Below are 22,505 nucleotides of genomic sequence, written 5' to 3' on the forward strand. Positions count from 1 at the left end.
GTCCTGCCTAACCTCCTCTACAAGCTCATCCCTAAACTCAGCCCTAGCCTCCTGCCTAATGAGCTCTAATAGTTCGGGGCTAATCTGCCCCCTATCCCCCCCTCCCGACATACTCAAACAAAATGTGAAGGTGCACAAATGAAAGGGGATCAAAATAATGAACAAAAAGAAAAAAGTGCTCAAAGTGTGAATGGGATATAAATAAAAGAGGGTAAGCGGTATTAAATAGACAAACGTATATGTTGAAAAAGACAAAAATGTGGATATGTAAACAATAAGTTTTTTTTAAGAAAACAAAAACCTATGGGATGAAAGGGAATGGGGTATGGGCTTAAAGGGAATGGGGTATGGGATGAAAGGGAATGGGGTATGGAGTGTAGGATGAGAGGGAATGGGGTATGGAGTGTATGTAGTGTTAGTGATAAGTGTATGTATGTATTGAATGTGTTTGCGTGTAAATGTGTTTATATAATGAATGTAGGAACAAAACACTCGCACACTCACCCAAACAAACTCTCGCTCACTAACTCACACTAACTCACTCTCTCCCACTAACTTACTCTCTCACACTAACTAACTGTCACACTAACTAACTTTTACACTAACTCTCACACTAACTAACTCTCATTAAATCACACTTAATCTCTCTACTCTGAAATCTCTTCAAACCCTCCAACGCCTAGACCTGCACCTAACTGGAAAAAGCAATACAGTGAAAGAAGCCATGCTTAGAGCGTGCTTATATACCCTATGTAAATGTTTAATGATGTCCCGGTTTGCAAAGTAAACGAGGTTCAGGTGTGCTTTCTTAGTAATTATTATGTGTGCAATGTGGAGTATTTGGTTTAATCTGCACATGCTCAGATTGAGTTTGTAAATGCACATATGTATTTGTGGAATGTGTATAATGCGATGATGTCATAGTGATCGTTTTGGATAACATTCATCAAAAGAAGTATCTCTAAATCTAAATGTTGATTTGTGATGGTCTCGTATTTGTAAATGTCTATTTGTACTAATGTTTCGTAATCTGCAATGCGAATGTTTTGTTTGTGTATCAGTGTGCAATTATTTTTGCATGTTATTTTGTTCCGTGTTGCAAGATCTCAACGTATTTTCCTATCCCTCGTTTAGTGTAAATGATGTCTATTTTTTTTTTTTATAACGATTATGAATGTGGAATGCGTATGTGCTATGTTGCGTGTGTGATTGTTGTTTGTACATTTGAGCTGAGTGTTTTTGTTGTCCATTATGTGGTATACATAATATGACAGAGCAGTGTGTATTACTCGCGAGATCGAGTGTTAGAAGAATAATCCATGTTTTGTTCATTTAGCATTGATCTCTATGGGAGAATCTATAACGGGCCCGTGATTACCCTTGGTAATACCTACGTTATAAAAGATACGCAATGGAAATAACATACACGATATTAGCGAGCAGCCATAACGCAAACTCGTAATCTGGCTGAAAGTTTTTTTAATTTTATAAGTTTTAGTATTTAAAACTGAAAATCTGATGCACACAAATGTGATCCACTAATTACAATTTAACTTTTTATATGATTATTATGTTTGTATGATTCCTTGTGGTTGCTTTATCATATACCATATAATAATATTATTCTGTGATTGTATTTATGCTCCTATGTTCTTCACTTGTCTTTTTATTTTTAAATATATATATATATATATATATATATATATATATATATATATATATATATATAGTATCCAGCAAAAAACAAATCAATCCTCAAGATGCAGCCACCTGGGTGCAAATATAGCCAGTGATAAATACTAAAAAAAAAAAAAAATACTGCACTCTGAGGTTTTGATAAACAGCATAAAGTCAGCTTTAATGGATGACGTTTCAGGGAACGATCTTCCCTTTCCTCAGATCAAACAAACAGTGAATAATAGTAAACACAATAACACTTTATATGTTCATGTGCTTACCCATACCTCCCACTTGAAACAGAAAAAGCGCCAAATGATGTGTTTGGAACGCAACCTTACGATCCATTCAAACCCAAACCGGAAGCGCAACGGCTCCCCACTTCCGGTTTCGCCGGGTGAACATTTTCAACAATATAATAAAAAATCTGTGCACTACTAAACTTATTATGTGACATATTAGTTTAATCCATACCCATAGTATGCAGGAACAGGCCTACAACGCCTTCTATCTCAGTATTGTGTAATTCGTCAGACCAGAAGTGATGATAGTGTCACTTCCAGTTTCGTCTTGTGTACCACACTAAGTTGTCAGGGTCTGTTCCCATACTTAGACCAAAATTTAAAGATTCCTCATAATAATATAGTGACTATATATATATATATATAATAACCATATATCAACTGGGAATCCTTTTAGGCAGAATTTAAAAGATGCAAACCTCTTTGACCTCAAACCCATCTGTGCCCATTGGTGTTGGATTTTACCAGAATAGAGATCTAAATATAATTTATCATCCAACTTCCAACTCCCCTCCATTACAGGCCAATATTAACAACGCTAGGGGTATTAGTTACATACCCCTATCTGTATACATAATCATAAAAACTGTATAGCTACAAAGAAAAATAAACATGATAAAATTAAAACATAGATAGCACTGCATCTCCTCATGAATATCTTGCATCTGTATGTATCATAATTAATAGCTTAGTGGCACATGAACAGTCCACATATTGTCCATCCTCCAATGAACATGATGAAATAACTTCCTTAGCATATAGATCCTTATCATATACATCTCCCAGACTCCAGGTCATGTAGTTAGTGTCTGTATATATATATATATATATATATATATATGTTATCTATATCTATATATTTTACAAAAAAAATATACAGCTATATGTGGAAATATATATTTAAAAATAAAAATACAATTTTCTTCTAAGTAAATAACATAGGCCTAGATTTGGAGTTTTGTCGGTAACTACCCGAAAAACTAACGCCGGCTTTTTTCTGGCCGCACCATAAAAATAACTCTGGTATCGAGAGTCCACATAAAGGCTGCGTTAGGCTCCAAAAAAGGAGCGTAGAGCATTTTTAACGCAGCTTCAACTCTCGATACCAGAGTTGCTTACGGACGCGGCCAGCCTCAAAAACGTGCTCGTGCACGATTCCCCCATAGGAAACAATGGGGCTGTTTGAGCTGAAAAAAAAACACCTGCAAAAAAGCCGCGTTCAGCTCCTAACGCAGCCCCATTGTTTGCTATGCGGTAACCCTTCCTACGTTTGCACTTAACACTCTAACATGTACCCCGAGTCTAAACACCCCTAACCTTACACTTATTAACCCCTAATCTGCCGCCCCCGCTATCGCTGACCCCTGCATATTATTATTAACCCCTAATCTGCCGCTCCGTAAACCGCCGCTACTTACATTATCCCTATGTACCCCTAATCTGCTGCCCTAACATCGCCGACCCCTATATTATATTTATTAACCCCTAATCTGGCCCCCACAACGTCGCCTCCACCTGCCTACACTTATTAACCCCTAATCTGCCGACCGGACCTGAGCGCTACTATAATAAAGTTATTAACCCCTAATCCGCCTCACTAACCCTATCATAAATAGTATTAACCCCTAATCTGCCCTCCCTAACATCGTCGACACCTAACTTCAATTATTAACCCCTAATCTGCCGACCGAATCTCGCAGCTATTCTAATAAATGTATTAACCCCTAAAGCTAAGTCTAACCCTAATACTAACACCCCCCTAAGTTAAATATAATTTAAATCTAACGAAATTAATTAACTCTTATTAAATAAATTATTCCTATTTAAAGCTAAATACTTACCTGTAAAATAAATCCTAATATAGCTACAATATAAATTATAATTATATTATAGCTATTTTAGGATTTATATTTATTTTACAGGTAACTTTGTATTTATTTTAACCAGGTACAATAGCTATTAAATAGTTAAGAACTATTTATTAGCTAAAATAGTTAAAATAATTACAAATTTACCTGTAAAAGAAATCCTAACCTAAGTTACAAATAAACCTAACACTAGACTATCAATAAATTAATTAAATAAACTACCTACAATTACCTACAATTAACCTAACACTACACTATCAATAAATTAATTAAATACAATTGCTACAAATAAATACAATTAAATAAACTAGCTAAAGTACAAAAAATAAAAAAGAACTAAGTTACAAAAAATAAAAAAATATTTACAAACATAAGAAAAATATTACAACAATTTTAAACTAATTACACCTACTCTAAGACCCTAATAAAATAACAAAGCCCCCCAAAATAAAAAAATGCCCTACCCTATTCTAAATTACTAAAGTTCAAAGCTCTTTTACCTTACCAGCCCTGAACAGGGCCCTTTGCGGGGCATGCCCCAAGAAATACAGCTCTTTTGCCTGTAAAAAAAAACATACAATACCCAAGCCCCCCAACATTACAACCCACCACCCACATACCCCTAATCTAACCCAAACCCCCCTTAAATAAACCTAACACTAAGCCCCTGAAGATCATCCTACCTTGTCTTCACCATACCAGGTTCACCGATCGGTCCAGAAGAGCTCCTCCGATGTCCTGATCCAAGCCCAAGCGGGGGGCTGAAGAGGTCCATGATCCGGCTGAAGTCTTCATCCAAGCGGGCCAGAAGAGGTCTTCCATCCGATTGAAGTCTTCATCCAAGCGGCATCCATCCGGAGCGAAGCGGCAGCATCCTGAAGACCTCCACCGCGGAACATCCATCCTGGCCGACGACTGAACGACGAATGATGGTTCCTTTAAATGACGTCATCCAAGATGGCGTCCCTCGAATTCCGATTGGCTGATAGGATTCTATCAGCCAATCGGAATTAAGGTAGGAATATTCTGATTGGCTGATGGAATCAGCCAATCAGAATCAAGTTCAATCCGATTGGCTGATCCAATCAGCCAATCAGATTGAGCTTGCATTCTATTGGCTGATCGGAACAGTTAGATTTAAATTATATTTAACTTAGGGGGGTGTTAGTATTAGGGTTAGACTTAGCTTTAGGGGTTAATACATTTATTAGAATAGCGGCGAGATTCGGTCGGCAGATTAGGGGTTAATAATTGAAGTTAGGTGTCGGCGATGTTAGGGAGGGCAGATTAGGGGTTAATACTATTTATGATAGGGTTAGTGAGGCGGATTAGGGGTTAATAACTTTATTATAGTAGCGCTCAGGTCCGGTCGGCAGATTAGGGGTTAATAAGTGTAGTCAGGTGGAGGCGACGTTGTGGGGGGCAGATTAGGGGTTAATAAATATAATATAGGGGTCGGCGGTGTTAGGGGCAGCAGATTAGGGGTACATAAGGATAACGTAGGTGGCGGCGCTTTGCGGTCGGCAGATTAGGGGTTAATAAGTGTAGGCAGGTGGAGGAGACGTTGAGGGGGGCAGATTAGGGGTTAATAAATATAATACAGGGGTCGGCGGTGTTAGGGGCAGCAGATTAGGGGTACATAAGGATAACGTAGGTGGCGGTCGGCAGATTAGGGGTTAAAAAATTTTTTCCGAGTGTCGGCGATGTGGGGGGACCTCGGTTTAGGGGTACATAGGTAGTTTATGGGTGTTAGTGTACTTTAGAGTACAGTAGTTAAGAGCTTTATAAACCGGCGTTAGCCCAGAAAGCTCTTAACTACTGACTTTTTTCCTGCGGCTGGAGTTTTGTCGTTAGATGTCTAACGCTCACTTCAGACACGACTCTAAATACCGGAGTTATAAAAATCCCATTGAAAAGATAGGATACGCAATTTACGTAAGGGGATCTGCGGTATGGAAAAGTCGCGGCTGGAAAGTGAGCGTTAGACCCTATTTTGAGTGACTCCAAATACCGGCGGTAGCCTAAAACCAGCGTTAGGAGCCTCTAACGCTGGTTTTCACGGCTACCGCCAAACTCTAAATCTAGGCCATAGGAATTTAAACTATTCTAAAGTATTCCTAATGCACCTTTGGCTTTAGCACAGTTGATCTAGAGCAGTGTTGTTTTACTTTCAACTTGTAATACCAGCGCTAATCTAACAGTGACAAATGTTTACCGTAGGTGCCACTTGTAAACTAGCCCATCATGGATGGAATTGGCTAATAAGATAAAAATGGCAGTTTTATGCCAGCAGGATACTAAAGCAGAATACAACCAGGTCGTTGACAGAACACTAACATTGATCTTACAAAGACAAACAAAGGAATGCTCCTCACTGGGTTTGATGAGCTGTCAAACACTACTAAGCAGAGGGAGAGAGAATGGCACTCTGGTAAGGACATAAGATGGTGCTGAATATAGAGTCTTCACAGTACACAGTAGTATTCACACTACATACTGTATGTGAAAGAAGTATCAATGACTTAGGGCCTGATAATTTAAAGATTCCTGCTCAGGTGAGATGATCTAAAATGATCCTTTAGCGCTGCAAGATCCCTAGTAAAATTCTTAAAAGGCAGATTTTTCTTTGCTTTTCCAAGAGGTGTTCCCTGCATTTCTATATGTGAATGAGAGACAAGCCCAGTGCAATATAGCACTGCATGAGAGTTCTGCTGCATTTACACATTGTGCATTGTATTTTATATAAATTTACACTTTAGATTAAGTTTTATTACATTTAAGCTTCACGCTTTATGTTTTGTATTTTATTTTGTATAGAGCAGTGTATTAAGGATTGTGAATTTACAAATGCTGATTATGATTTCACAGTTTCTGTGTAACTTAAATAATTAAGATCATACTTTGTATATTTATTTGTATCTTTCACAAATTAGTTTGCACTTGTATTTCTTCTATTTAAAGGGCCAGTAAACGTACCAAATAATGTTATATAATTCTGCACATAGTGCAGAATTATATAACATTAGCTTAGCGCCAGCTTTATAAAATAAAGGGCTGCATAAATATTTACCTAAGAAAATGTCTTTTACAGATTACTGCTCCTTGCTCTACTGATCGGGTCTGTTTTTTTCAGAAGCGCATCGTGGCACGCTGTCTATTCACAGCCGGCCCGATCGATCCATTAAACTCAATCTAGCTCGCTCCCGCTATCAGACCAGAGCAGGAGCGAGCTAGATTGAGTTTAATGGCACGGTCGGGCTGGCTGTGAATAGACAACGTGCCACAATGTACGTCTGAAAAAAAAAAGACCCGCTCAGTAGAGCAAGGAGCGGCGTTCTGTAAAAGTCATTTTCATAGGCCTAGATTTAGAGTTTGGCGGTAGCCGTGAAAACCAGCGTTAGAGGCTCCTAACGCTGGTTTTAGGCTACCGCCGGTATTTGGAGTCAGTCAGGAAAGGGTCTAACGCTCACTTTCCAGCCGCGACTTTTCTGTACCGCAGATCCCCTTACGTCAATTGCGTATCCTATCTTTTCAATGGGATCTTTCTAACTCCGGTATTTAGAGTCGTGGCTGAAGTGAGCGTTAGAAATCTAACGACAAAACTCCAGCCGCAGAAAAAAGTCAGTAGTTAAGAGCTTTTTCGGCTAACGCCGGTTTATAAAGCTCTTAACTACTGTGCTCTAAAGTACACTAACACCCATAAACTACCTATACACACCTAAACCGAGGTCCCCCCACATCGCCGCCACTCTATTACATTTTTTTAACCCCTAATCTGCCGACCGCCACCTACGTTATACTTATGTACCCCTAATCTGCTGCCCCTAACACCGCCGACTCCTATATTATATTTATTAACCCCTAATCTGCCGCCCCCGCTATCGCTGACCCCTGCATATTATTATTAACCCCTTATCTGCCGCTCCGTACACCGCCGCTACTTACATTATCCCTATGTACCCCTAATCTGCTGCCCCTAACACCGCCGACCCCTATATTATATTTATTAACCCCTAATCTGCCCCCCACAACGTCGCCGCCACCTACCTACACTTATTAACCCCTAATCTGCCGAGCGGACCGCACCGCTACTATAATAAAGTTATTAACCCCTAATCCGCCTCACTCCCGCCTCAATAACTCTATAATAAATAGTATTAACCCCTAATCTGCCCTCCCTAACATCGCCGACACCTAACTTCAAACATTAACCCCTAATCTGCCGACCGGAGCTCACCGCTATTCTAATACATTTTTTAACCCCTAAAGCTAAGTCTAACCCTAACACTAACACCCCCCTAAGTTAAATATAATTTAAATCTAACGAAATAAATTAACTCTTATTATATAAATTATTCCTATTTAAAGCTAAATACTTACCTGTAAAATAAACCCTAATATAGCTACAATATAAATAATAATTATATTGTAGCTATTTTAGGATTAATATTTATTTTACAGGTAACTTTGTATTTATTTTAACCAGGTACAATAGCTATTAAATAGTTAAGAACTATTTAATAGCTAAAATAGTTAAAATAATTACAAAATCACCTGTAAAATAAATCCTAACCTAAGTTACAATTAAACCTAACACTACACTATCAATAAATTAATTAAATAAAATACCTACAATTATCTACAATTAAACCTAACACTACACTATCAATAAATTAATTAAATACAGTATCTACAAATAAATACAATGAAATAAACTAACTAAAGTACAAAAAATAAAAAAGAACTAAGTTACAAAAAATAAAAAAATATTTACAAACATTAGAAAAAAATTACAACAATTTTAAACTAATTACACCTACTCTAAGCCCCCTAATAAAATAACAAAGCCCCCCAAAATAAAAAAATGCCCTACCCTATTCTAAATTACAAAAGTTCAAAGCTCTTTTACCTTACCAGCCCTGAACAGGGCCCTTTGCGGGGCATGCCCCAAAGAATTCAGCTCTTTTGCCTGTAAAAAAAAACATACAATACCCCCCCCAACATTACAACCCACCACCCACATACCCCTAATCTAACCCAAACCCCCCTTAAATAAACCTAACACTAAGCCCCTGAAGATCTTCCTACCTTGTCTTCACCATGCCAGGTTCACCGATCGGTCCAGAGTCTTGATCCAAGCCCAAGCGGGGGGCTGAAGAGTGACGTTCATCCTCGGGCTGAAGTCTGGATCCAAGCGGCGGCTGAAGAAATCCATCATCGGGCTGAAGTCGGAAGTCCATCATCGGGATGAAGTCTTCTATCAAGCCGCATCTTCAATCTTCTTTCTTCTGGAGCGGAGCGGAGCCATCTTCTTTCCAACCGACGCGGATCCAACCTCTTCAACCGACGCCTACTCGCCGAATGAAGGTTCCTTTAAGGGATGTCATCCAAGATGGCGTCCCTCGAATTCCGATTGGCTGATAGGATTCTATCAGCCAATCGGAATTAAGGTAGGAAAATTCTGATTGGCTGATGGAATCAGCCAATCAGAATCAAGTTCAATCCGATTGGCTGATCCGATCAGCCAATCAGATTGAGCTTGCATTCTATTGGCTGATCGGAACAGCCAATAGAATGTGAGCTCAATCTGATTGGCTGATTGGATCAGCCAATCGGATTGAACTTGATTCTGATTGGCTGATTCCATCAGCCAATCAGAATTTTCCTACCTTAATTCCGATTGGCTGATAGAATCCTATCAGCCAATCGGAATTCGAGGGACGCCATCTTGGATGACGTCCCTTAAAGGAACCTTCATTCGGCGAGTAGGCGTCGGTTGAAGAGGTTGGATCCGCGTCGGTTGGAAAGAAGATGGCTCCGCTCCGCTCCAGAAGAAAGAAGATTGAAGATGCGGCTTGATAGAAGGCTTCATCCAGATGATGGACTTCCGACTTCAGCCCGATGATGGATTTCTTCAGCCGCCGCTTGGATCCAGACTTCAGCCCGAGGATGGACGTCACTCTTCACCCCCCCGCTTGGGCTTGGATCAAGACTCTGGACCGATCGGTGAACCTGGCATGGTGAAGACAAGGTAGGAAGATCTTCAGGGGCTTAGTGTTAGGTTTATTTAAGGGGGGTTTGGGTTAGATTAGGGGTATGTGGGTGGTGGGTTGTAATGTTGGGGGGGGGTATTGTATGTTTTTTTTTTACAGGCAAAAGAGCTGAATTCTTTGGGGCATGCCCCGCAAAGGGCCCTGTTCAGGTAAAAGAGCTTTGAACTTTTGTAATTTAGAATAGGGTAGGGCATTTTTTTATTTTGGGGGTCTTTGTTATTTTATTAGGGGGCTTAGAGTAGGTGTAATTAGTTTAAAATTGTTGTAATTTTTTCTAATGTTTGTAAATATTTTTTTATTTTTTGTAACTTAGTTCTTTTTTATTTTTTTGTACTTTAGTTAGTTTATTTCATTGTATTTATTTGTAGGAATTGTATTTAATTTATTTATTGATAGTGTAGTGTTAGATTTAATTGTAGATAATTGTAGGTATTTTATTTAATTAATTTATTGATAGTGTAGTATTAGGTTTAATTGTAACTTAGGTTAGGATTTATTTTACAGGTAATTTTGTTATTATTTTAACTAGGTAACTATTAAATAGTTATTAACTATTTAATAGCTATTGTACCTGGTTAAAATAATTACAAAGTTGCCTGTAAAATAAATATTAATTAATTATAATTTATATTGTAGCTATATTAGGGTTTATTTTACAGGTAAGTATTTAGCTTTAAATAGGAATAAGTTATTTAATAAGAGTTAATTTATTTCGTTAGAATAAAATTATATTTAATTTAGGGGGGTGTTAGGGTTAGAATTAGCTTTAGGGGTTAAAAAATGTATTGGAGTAGCGGTGAGCTCCGATCGGCAGATTAGGGGTTAATACTATTTCTTATAGGGTTATTGAGGCGGGAGTGAGGCGGATTAGGGGTTAATACATTTATTATAGTAGCGCTCAGGTCCGGTCGGCAGATTAGGGGTTAATAAGTGTAGGCAGGTGGAGGCGACGTTGGGGGCGGCAGATTAGGGGTTAATAAATATAATATAGGGGTCGGCGGTGTTAGGGGCAGCAGATTAGGGGTACATAGGGATAATGTAAGTAGCGGCGGTTTACGGAGCGGCAGATTAGGGGTTAAAAAAAATATTCAGGTGTCAGCGATAGCGGGGGCGGCAGAATAGGGGTTAATAAGTGTAAGGTTAGGGGTGTTTAGACTCGGGGTACATGTTAGGGTGTTAGGTGCAGACGTAGGAAGTGTTTCCCCATAGGAAACAATGGGGCTGCGTTAGGAGCTGAACGCGGCTTTTTTGCAGGTGTTAGGTTTTTTTTCAGCTCAAACAGCCCCATTGTTTCCTATGGGGGAATCGTGCACGAGCACGTTTTTGAGGCTGGCCGCGTCCGTAAGCACCGCTGGTATCTAGAGTTGCAGTGGCGTTAAATTATGCTCTACGCTCCCTTTTTGGAGCCTAACGCACTGAAAACCCTGCCATTCTGTGAACTCTAAATACCAGCGGTATTTAAAAGGTGCGGCCAGAAAAAAGCATGCGTTAGCTACGCGGGTCCTTACCGACAAAACTCTAAATCTAGGCGTTAGGTAAATATCTATGTAGTCCTTTGTTTTATAAAGCTAGCGCTACGCTAAAGTTATAAAATTCTGCACTGGCCCTTTAAAATAAAACGGAAAAACTGTCAGTTTCAGTTTCCCAGAGAGCTTCATTATTTTCTATGGGTCTGATAAGCAAAAAGTCTCTAGTTTGGAAAAAAATTATAATGCAGACTTCACAGGGGCTGAACTCACTAAATTAAGAAAAAAAGCAGAACCTGAAAGTCCCAGAGAGATGAGAGATGCCTTCCACAGAAAGTAATAAAGTTCTCTAGGCTAGAGAAATTCACAGCGGAGAGAGAATGCAACTAGAGAACAGCTGGGGCTGATATAAAGACTCAGTATGCATCACTTACAAATTAGATTGAAATATTTTCACTGCAATTTAACTTTCATTTGCCAATAGTTTAGTATATATTACTTTTCTGTCAGTTAAAATAAGTGTATTGTGAATTTTGAGCAAACTTCACCTTCATACAGCTGGCAAGATAATTCAGTGAGACCAGCTTGTTTAAAATGCTTAAAGCATTTCACAAGAATTTTTATAGAGCTTTAGACATACCCTGGGAACTCCACTGTTCAGCACAGGGAACTGCCCTGTCCCTCCCACTTTCCGTTTTAATTTACAATAGAGAGTTATAAAAGGTACACAGTAGTATACAAAGTATGATCCTACTTTGTTAAAAAGTAATAGAAACTTTCAACACAAACATTTTTAAAAACAAAATTTATGCTTACCTGATAAATGTCTTTCTTTCCGGATATGGAGAGTCCACAACGTCATTCAATTACTAGTGGGAATATCACTCCTGGCCAGCAGGAGGAGGCAAAGAGCACCATAGCAAAGCTGTTAAGTGTCACTCCCCTATCCATACTCCCCAGTCATTCGACCAAAGGGAAATGGAAAAGGAATAACACAAAGGTGTAGAGGTGCTTAAGGTTTAGTAAAAAATAACTGTCTTAATAAAGGGTGGGGTCGTGGACTCTCCATAACCGGAAAGAAATTTATCAGGTAAGCATAAATTTTGTTTTCTTTCCTAAGATATGGAGAGTCCACAACGTCATTCAATTACTAGTGGGATTTAAATCAATAACCAAGCTAGAGGACACAGAATGAACAGAGAGGGAGAACAAGACAGGCAGACCTAAACAGAAGGCACCACCGCTTGAAGAACGTTTCTCACAAAAGAGGCCTCAGCTGAGGCAAAAGTATCAAATTTGGAAAAAGTATGCAGAGAGTATCAAGTTGCAGCCTTGCAAATCTGTTCCACAGAAGCTTCATTTTTGAAAGCACAAGAAGAGGAAACATCCCTAGTGGAATGAGCTGTAATTCTCTCAGGAGGCTGCTGTCCAGCAGTCTCATAAGCAAAACGAATCTCAACCAGAAGGAAAGAGAAGTAGAAGTAGCCTTCTGACCCTTACGTTTCCTGAGAAACAAACAAGCAGGGCAGAAGACTGGCAAAAATCCTTAGTCGTCTGTAGGTAGAATTTTAAAGCATACACAACATCCAAATTGTGCAACAGACATTCTTTATGAGAAGAAGGATTGGGACAGAGAGAAGGAACAACAATTTCCTGAATAATATTTCTATACGGAACCACTTTAGGAAGAAACCTCAATTTAGTACGTAGTATCTGCATGAAAGATAAGGTAAGGTGAATCACACTGCAAAGCCGAGAGTTCTGAAACTCTCTATAGCAATAAGAAACAAAACCTTCCAAGATAGCAACTTAGCTTAATAGCTATGGAATGCATTAGCTCAAACGGAGCCTGCTACAAAACTTTAAGAACAAGATTAAGGCTCCAAGGAGGAGCAACAGGATTAAACACAGGCCTGATTCTGACCAGTACCTGACAAAAAGATTGAACATCTGACACATCCGCCAGACACTTGTGTAACAAAATAAATAATGCAGAAATCTGACCTTTCAGATAACTGACTGACAACCCTTTCTCCAGCCCCTCCTAGAGAAAAGACAAAATTCTAGGAATCCTGACCCTACTCCAAGAGTAGCCCTTAGATTCACACTAATAAAGGCATTTACGCCATGCCTTATGGTAAATTTTTCGAGTAACAGGCTTGAGAGCATGGATCATGGTCTCAATGACCGACTCAGAAAGTCAACGCTTACAAAGAACTAAGCGTTCAATCTCCAAGCAGTCAGCTTCAGAGAAACGAGATTTGGTTGGAGGAATGGACCCTGAGTTAGAAGGTACTTCCTCTGAGGCAACCTCCAAGGTGGTCGAAATGACATCTTCACAAGGTCTGCATACCAGATCCTGCGAGGCCATGCAGGAGCTATTAGAATTACCAATGCTCTCTCTTGTTTGATACGAGCAATAACTCATGGAAGGAGCGCAAATGGAGGAAACAGGTATGCTAGACCGAAATCCCAAGGAACCGGCAGAGCATCTATCAGAGTGGCCTGAGGATCTCTTGACCTTGAACCGTACCTTGGAAGCTTGGCGTTCTGCCGAGACGCCATCAGATCCAAACTCTGGCACCCCCCATTTGAGGGTTAACCTGGAGAACAACTCTGGATGGAGAGCCCACTCCTGGGATGAAATGTCTGTCTGCTCAGCAAATCCGCTTCTCAGTTGTCCACTCCAGGAATGTGGATGGCAGATAGACAACAATTGTGAGCTTCCAAGCAATGAATAATCCATGCCACCTACTTCAGGCTAAGGAACTCCGAGTTCCTCCCTGGTGGTTGATGTAAGCCACTGAAATGATGTTGTCCGACTGAAACCTGATAAACCGGGCTAAAGACAATTGAGGCCAAGCCATCAGATCATTGTAAATCGCTCTCAACTCCAAGATGTTTATTGGGAGAGCAGACTCCTCCCGAGTCCAAAGTCTCTGCGCCTTTAATGAGTCCTAGACTGCACCCCACCCTAGCAGGCTGGCGTTCATGGTCACAATCACCCAGGAAGGTCTCTGGAAGCATTTGCCCTGAGGCAGATGCTCCTGAGCAAGCCACCACGGGACAGAGTCTATTGTTGAGTGGTCTAGATCTATCCTCTCAGACAGATCCGAATGGTTTCCATTCCATTGTCTGAGCATGCATAACTGCAGAGCTCTCAAATGGAATTGAGCAAAAGGAATGATGTCCATAGAAGCGAACATCAAACCAATTACCTTAATACATTGAGCTACTGACGGACGAACAGTAGACTGAAGAGAAAGGCAAGAGGAAAGAATCTTGGATTTTCTGACCTCTGTCAGAAAAATTTTCATAGATAGAGAATCTATTATGGTTCCTAAGAAAACCACCCTTGTAGCTGGAACAAGGGAATTCTTCTCCAGATTCTCTTTCCATCTGTGGGAATGTAGAAAAGACAATGAAAAAGTTGAAACCTTTTATGTCAAAAGACAAAAAAGGAAACAGTATCTGTGGCGCCAAATAAGGCTGAATATATATGGGGTATCAGGCTACAAATATCAAGGATATAGAGACTGTTAAAATGTAGTATCAGAATCCCGTAGGATATATATTTAATAAGTGCTATAGAATCGCACTACTTAAAAACTCAATAAAAACATTACAGCAATAAAACAAAAATAAAAATAAAACATCACATATGCATATGACAACATGAAACAAATTCAAATTAAAAAGTAAAATTAGAAAGTTTGTTAGAAGGAATCCATGTTGAAAGTTTTATATGAATGTAGAAAAGACAACAAGATCTCTGTATAAGAGTTTGCTTGTTGAAAAGATGGCGCCTGAACCAATATGTCGCTCAGGCAGGGCGCCACTGCAATTCCCCGAGACCTGATCACTGCCAAGAGAGCCCCCAGAACCTTTGAGAAAATTCTGGGAGCTGTGGCAAAGCCAAACGGAAGAGCCACAAACTGAAAGTGTTTGTCAAGAAATGCGAATCTCAGGAACTTGTGATGATCCCTGTGGATGGAAACATGAAGATACGCATCCTTCAGGTCTATGGTACTGACCTTCTTGGAGCAAAGGAAGAATGGAACGAATGGTTTCCATTTTGAAGGACGGTACCCTGAGAAATTTGTTGAGACACTTTAGGTCTAAAATGGGTCGAAAGGTTCCCTTTTTTTTGGGAACCACGAACAGATTTGAATAAAAGAATGCCTCTCTTTTTACCTGGTCTGCAGATAATCTTGAGAGGAGGAATCTGCCCCTGGGAGGGAAAGTTTTGAATTCTATTTTGTAACCCTGAGATACTATGTCCAAAGCCCAAGGATCTGGGACATCTCGTATCCACGCTTGACAAAACAGGGAAAGTCTGCCCCCCACTTGATCCGATCTCGGATCGGGGGCCGACCCTTCATGCTGACTTAGACTCAGCTGAGGGTTTCTTTAATTGCTTCCACTTATTCCAAGATTGATTGGGCTTCCAACAAATCTTGGACCGTTCCTGCTTGGAAGAAGGAGAGGAAGACTTTTGAGCTTTGAAGTTACGAAAGGAACGAATATTACTTTGACGTCCTTTAGGTCTGTTCTTTTTGTCTTGTGATAGAAAAGACCCTTTCCACCCATAATATCAGAAATTATTTCTTTCAGACCAGGTCCAAACAAGGTCTTACCCTTGTAAGGAAGCACCAGAAGCTTGGACTTGGAGGTAACATCAGCTGACCAAGATTATAGCCACAAAGCCCTGCGGGCTAAGACAGTGAAGCCAGACATCTTGGCTCCCAGTCAAATAACTTGCATGTTAGCATCTGAAATAAAGGAATTGGCTAGTTTGAGAGCCTTAATCCTTTCTTGGATCTCATCCAACAGAGTCTCTACTTAAATTGATTCAGACAAGACGTCGCACCAATAAAATGCTGCACTTGCTACTGTGGCAATACAAACTGCAGGTTGCCATTGAAGAACATGACCTTGATGAACATACAGTACATCTTTTTTCAAATAAGCCTCCAGCTTTTTGTCCATGGGATCCTTAAAAGAACAGCTATCCTCTATAGGGATCGTAGTTCTCTTAGCCAGAGTAGAAATAGACCCTTCTACTTTAGGCACCATGCGCCATGACTCTTTAATGCAGTCAATAACAGGAAACATCTTTTTAAAGACGGGAGACGGGGGAAAGGTATCCCTGGCTTGTCCCATTCCTGTGAAATAATCTCCGTCACACGGTCTGGAACAGGAAACATTTCCACAGAGGAAGGGTCATCATAGTATTTATTAAGTTTACTAGACTTCTTAGGGTTGACAACGACAGAAGTATCAGAGTCATCCAAAGTAGCCTCCTTTAACAGTACACAAAGGTGTTCAAGCTTAAATCTGAAGTTTACTTCTTCAGTATCAGATGAAGGAATAATACTGTTCGAATCTGAGATTTCACCCTCAGAGGCTACCAACGTATCCTCCTCATCAGACTTATGAGGGAGGGCAACCTGAGTAGCAGTAGGTGGAACAGAAACCTTACTATCTGAATGTCTGATTTTCTTCTTGCGTTTTCCCAGCATAGGAAAAGCAGATAATGCCGCAGATACCGCAGAATATACTTGTGCAGCAAAATCTGCAGGCAAATAAACTCCTCCAGGAAGCTGAGAGGAACTGCAGGGCACTGTATGTAATGCCATGGAGGCTTGGGACGTTTGAGGAGAAAGCTGTGGCGTTGCCTGAAAAGCATCATCCTGAGAGACATTGGGCTCAGAGGGCAACAATTTAAATTTAAATTGAAGTGTTCTAGCTAAGCATGCAGCACAGAATTGCATAGGAAAAACAATGTGTGCCTCAAGGCATAACAAGCATTTGTCAAAAGACACAGAGTCTTGATCCATGTCCATAATACTAAATAAAAAATTCCCCAAATTGTAGAATTTTATTTAAATACACTGTCACTTTAAGAATTTTTAATACCACAGCCGCTTAACGTTATGCTAAAATTATTTAAAATAATAAACCAATCAGGCCCCCTACACCTCAGACAGGCAAAGGTGCCTTACCGTAACACTTATACACAATTTGGCTTCCAGAAGTCCCTAAAACGATCATATAGTAGATCGACACTGAAGAGACTGAAATTAAAATGCTCAAGCAGTCGGTCAGTTAGCCTGTTGTAGCTAAGCAAGCAAAGAAAACCAACTGCCAAATTTTAAGTTTATACATAAATCCCTGTATAAAACATAAGCCACACACATACAAATAAAGTGTTTCAACAATATTAGCCCAAAGAGGAAAATCGTTCCCAATAAAGGGAAGTTTAACCCCTAGGGGCATATTTATCAAAGTGCGAGCGGACATGATACGATGTAACGTATCATGTCTGCTGCACATCGATAAATGCCGACAGCATACGCTGTCTGCATTTATCATTGCACAAGCAGTTCACCAGAACTGCTTGTGCAATACCTTCCCCTGCAGATTCGCGGCTAATCGTCCAATAGCAGGGGGTGTCAATCAACCCGATCGTATTCGATTGAGTTGATTTCTGTCCACCGCCTCAGAGCAGGCGGACAAGTTATGGAGCAGCGGTCTTTAGACCACTGCTTCATAACTTCTGTTTCCGGCTAGCCTGAAGGCTTGCCGTAAACAAGGGGCATCAAGCTCCATTCGGAGCTTGATAATTTGGCCCCCTAGTCTCAACATACATAATGTGCCTGCCCACTGCCAAAAAAAATCCTGTATAAAGGATTTTAAAAATGTCGCCATCGACTGCATATGACATATTCTTCTGAAAAGCAAAGTCTCCAAGACGTAGAGAAGACAAAATAACTTACTTGCAGTCTAGCCTGTCCCAGCAGGAATACAGCTCACACGGCAATGAACGGAGACCTGTAGAAAAAGAAAGAAACAGAGTAACCAACTCTGGCTTTCTGTACCATTGGCAGCCAATGTGTTAGGAAACAAAGCAAGGACTACCTCAAAACTTCCCTAACTGCTTAAAAGCCACCAATACTCTGCTAAAGAGATTGGACGTGGGACTCAGCTAACCCAAATCCTTGCTTGCAGGGAAAAGTACCCGAAAAAAGGAATTAATTTCTTCAGACACCAAACTTCACCTCCTCCATTGACAGAGGAAAAGAGAATGACTGGGGATTATGGGTAGGGGAGTGACACTTAACAGCTTTGCTGTGGTGCTCTTTGCCTCCCTCCTGCTGGCCAGCAGTGATATTCCCACTAGTAATTGAATGACGTTGTGGACTCTCCATTCTTAGGAAAGAAATTACTGCTGGGTCTAAATGTCTTAAAATATAAAATAGATAGTACAAAGCTTAAATGGAATAATACTGAAATGACCCAATCTGAAGTGTAAAGTAATATAAAATACAAAGCACAAAGTGTAAGTGTAACAAAACTCTCATATCATGCAGTGCTATATTGCACAGGGCTTGTCTTTCCTTCATATAACAGGCCCTCATTCAGTGAGTTCAGCCCCCTGTGAAGTCTGCACTAAAATTTCTCTTCAAGAAGGAGAATCATGTAAGAAAGAAAAAAGTGTATGTTTTGGGTGATGATGTGGTGTGAAGATTTTCTCAAAAATGGTTGCTATTGGCAAAAGGTTCATTTTAATTTTTAGTCTCTTCTTTATGTTTATCAAGCCCAGATGGAAAGAATAATTGTAAATTGTAAAGCCTACTGATATAGAATGCAATTAAATTCATGCAATAAATATCGCCACAAACCATACTGATGCTATTTGAATTAGAGATTTGAGAGCCAAAAAAAAAAATGTTTACAAGATTTTAAGTGTGATTTGACATTGTTTTCATGATCAATACATTAATTCAGGCATGTTGGAAATTACTTTTAACCTTCACACAAATATACTAGTAACAACATTTTGCACAATAAATACGTTCTCAGAGTGATAGCAATATAGAAAATAGCACAATGAAAGTTGTTTAATACTTATAGCCATCATGTAACATATATTATTATTTTATCATTCGGATAATTCTCTTACCTTAGTTTAAATTGTGCAAGTACTTCTCCAAATTCTAACTGAATAAGTTCATTGTAACAGGCCATAATGTTGGAGTTTTCTACATATCTCTAAAAAACAAAAGAAAAAAAATATTTGCAAACATTAATAACTAATAATGAGGATACAAATTTTACATTGTTTTTATTAAATATAGAACTGTCATAGGGCCAGATCACAAGTGGCATGCTATTTAGCTCTTTCGCTTGCACGCAAAAACACAGAAGGAAGTAAACTTTTAACGTGGGCGGGTTCGCGCACATATAATATGAAAGTAAAATATTTAGGTGCAAGGGAAACCCAATGAGTGCTAACTTCAGGACTTCAGATATTGGGACTGCACTAACTTTTCCCCTTAGACTTTAATGGAGCACGTTGTTAAAAAAAAACAAACTAACACTTATTGGTCATGCGCTAACCCGACACCATGTTAGAACTACATCACTAGCTGAAGGTAGTTATGCATATCTTACATTCCAATGTTCTTCAAATAGAATAAAATGTTCTTTTTATTTTAAAATATATATATATATTGACATATATAATGTTTTATGTTTTAAGGTATTTGAGTGGAAAGGGCTCTTAAAGTATATTTATGTGTATGTATTTATAATATTTATATGTGTGTGTATATAAATATATATATATATATAATATTTTATATATATATATATATAAATATATTTATATACACACACATATAAATACAACGTATATACACACACACACATTATATATACATATATATATATATATATATATATATATATATCTGAGATAAAGTAGAATGTTACCAACTCAGTGTCAGTGAGTAGAGACAAGCGTTACTCTAGAAAATGCGCTAGTCAGAAGTTTTGAAAATCTAATAAAGCAGCTATTTGGGTACAAATATTGTGTAATAGACACGTCTATAAAATATAGGAGAATATGTATCAAAGGATAAACAGCGCTTATAGATTTTCCTAAATACAGTATATAATTGAGTTACAGGAGCTTTGGTAAGCTATATATCAAGAGATAAAAGAAGATAATAAGTATATATGTATATATAAAAAAATCTTAAACAAAAAGAACAAAGGTGATGATATCCAAGTGTAGTGAAGGAGTATTAGATACCCTTACCAAAAGTTACCTCAATCATATGAGGTAAGTTTGCCGCATTGGAGGTTGTATCTGATGGTTGTGAATCCTGGATAGTGTGATCTGTATGAATAGGGACAAACACACGCCACCATTACAACAAATTCCCTCTGAGGAAGAAGGACATAGAAACCATTTGAAACGCGTCAGGGTACCACATTTTAACCTTTTTATTGCTTTTATAACTGCTTTGATATATAGCTTACCAAAGCTCCTGTAATTCAATTATATACTGTATTTAGGAAAATCTATAAGCGCTGTTTATCCTTTGATACATATATATATATATATATATATGACACAAACACATATTTAAATATATATATATATATATATATCCTATATTATAAAAGACAAGAGTTTGTCTGAAGCCGTCATGCGCAGTTCAGACAAAACTCTTGCCGCTGATCGCACGCGCACCCTCGCGCGCAGATGACCCCCCTTGCAGAAGCACCTCGCACTCACTTAGCCGCACGCGCACGCGCACGGGAACCCTAGCCGCCTATCACACCCTCGCACTCACTTAGCCGCTGACGCGCACGCGCACCCACCCGACAGCAGCGCGAAACAGTTAGAGGAACGTGCGGGGCAGCAGGATGTAAGGTGTGAAGGCAGTAGGCTGAAAGGTTGGCGCAGTGAGAGATGCACTGTTGGAGGTCAGCAGACTGAGTGGCTGGGGCAGAGTAAGGGGAGCACTAAAGGGGGACAGTTAGAGGAACGCTGCGGGGCAGCAGGATGTAAGGTGTGAGGCTGTAGGCTGAAAGGTTGGCGCAGTGAGAGCTGCACTGTTGGAGGTCAGCAGACTGAGTGGCTGGGGCGAAGTAAGGGGAGCACTAGGGGCAACAGGCAGAGAGGATGGGGTAGAAAGTGGTACACAGACAGTAGGTAAAGAGGTTGGGGCAAAAGGGGGGCAGCATTATAAGAGGCTGGGAGTCAGTACTGCATGCCCAGAGGTGAGAGAGAGAGAGAGAGAGAGAGAGAGAGGGAGAGAGAGAGGGACGAGAGAGAGAGGGAGAGAGAGAGTGGACGAGAGAGAGAGAGAGAGAGCGAGAGAGAGGACGAGAGAGAGAGGACGAGAGAGAGAGGACGAGAGAGAGAGGGAGAGGAGAGAGAGGGAGAGAGAGAGGGAGAGAGAGAGGGAGAGAGAGAGGTGAGAGAGAGGGAGGGAGGGATAGAGAGAGAGAGGGAGGGATAGAGAGAGAGAGAAAGGGAGGGAGGGATAGAGAGAGAGAGGGGGAGGGATAGAGAGAGAGAGAGGGAGAGAGAGAGGGAGAGAGAGAGGGAGAGAGAGAGGGAGAGAGAGAGGGAGGGAGAGAGAGAGAGAGAGAGGGAGAGAGAGAGGGAGAGAGAGAGGGAGAGAGAGAGGGAGAGGAGAGAGAGGGAGAGAGAGAGGGAGAGAGAGAGGGAGAGAGAGAGGAAGAGAGAGAGGGAGAGAGAGGGAGAGAGAGAGGGAGAGGGAGAGAGAGAGGGAGAGAGAGAGGGAGAGAGAGAGAGAGGGGGGGAGGAGGGGAGAGGGAAGAGAGAGAGGGAGAGAGAGGGGGACGAGGGGGGAGAGAGGGGGAGAGAGAGAGAGAGAGAGGGGGAGAGAGAGGGGAGGGAGAGGGAGGGGAGAGAGGGGGAGAGAGAGAGTGGGGACAGAGAGGGGGACAGAGAGGGGGAGAGAGAGGGGGAGACAGACAGAGAGAGAGAGACAGAGAGAGAGAGAGAGAGAGAATTTAAATTAAATATAACACAACACGGCCCGTGTGAACGGGCTTTAGGACTAGTATATATATAAATAATACAAAAAAACACACACACACACACAATATGTAGCCCTTTCCATTAAAATACCTTATCATATACCATTTAACCCTTTTATCAATTTTTTATTCATATTTGTATAAATACGTTTTATCACATAGTGAATATATGAGTGTAACAAATTTATTTTAATGTATTTATGCTGTGTTTGGATGCATTTTTTTTTAAACTCTTACATGTTATGCAAGATCTCCACTTGTACAAACCTGACG

The 22,505-nt window shown here is 40.0% G+C and overlaps 1 protein-coding gene across 3 annotated transcripts in view; it reads right to left on the reverse strand.

The window, feature by feature from the left end:
- Positions 1-22,505, reverse strand: part of PDE8A (phosphodiesterase 8A) — a 1,084,545-nt gene that overhangs the window by 347,995 nt on the left and 714,045 nt on the right. For all 3 annotated transcript variants that reach the window (XM_053717432.1, XM_053717431.1, XM_053717430.1), the window contains exon 6: positions 19,333-19,421. In XM_053717432.1, coding sequence (XP_053573407.1) covers positions 19,333-19,421 — 89 coding nt within the window. The remainder of the gene's footprint in view (positions 1-19,332; positions 19,422-22,505) is intronic.

Source organism: Bombina bombina, chromosome 6 (genome assembly GCF_027579735.1).
Source record: "Bombina bombina isolate aBomBom1 chromosome 6, aBomBom1.pri, whole genome shotgun sequence".
In the NCBI taxonomy this organism is placed as follows: Eukaryota; Metazoa; Chordata; class Amphibia; order Anura; family Bombinatoridae; genus Bombina; species Bombina bombina.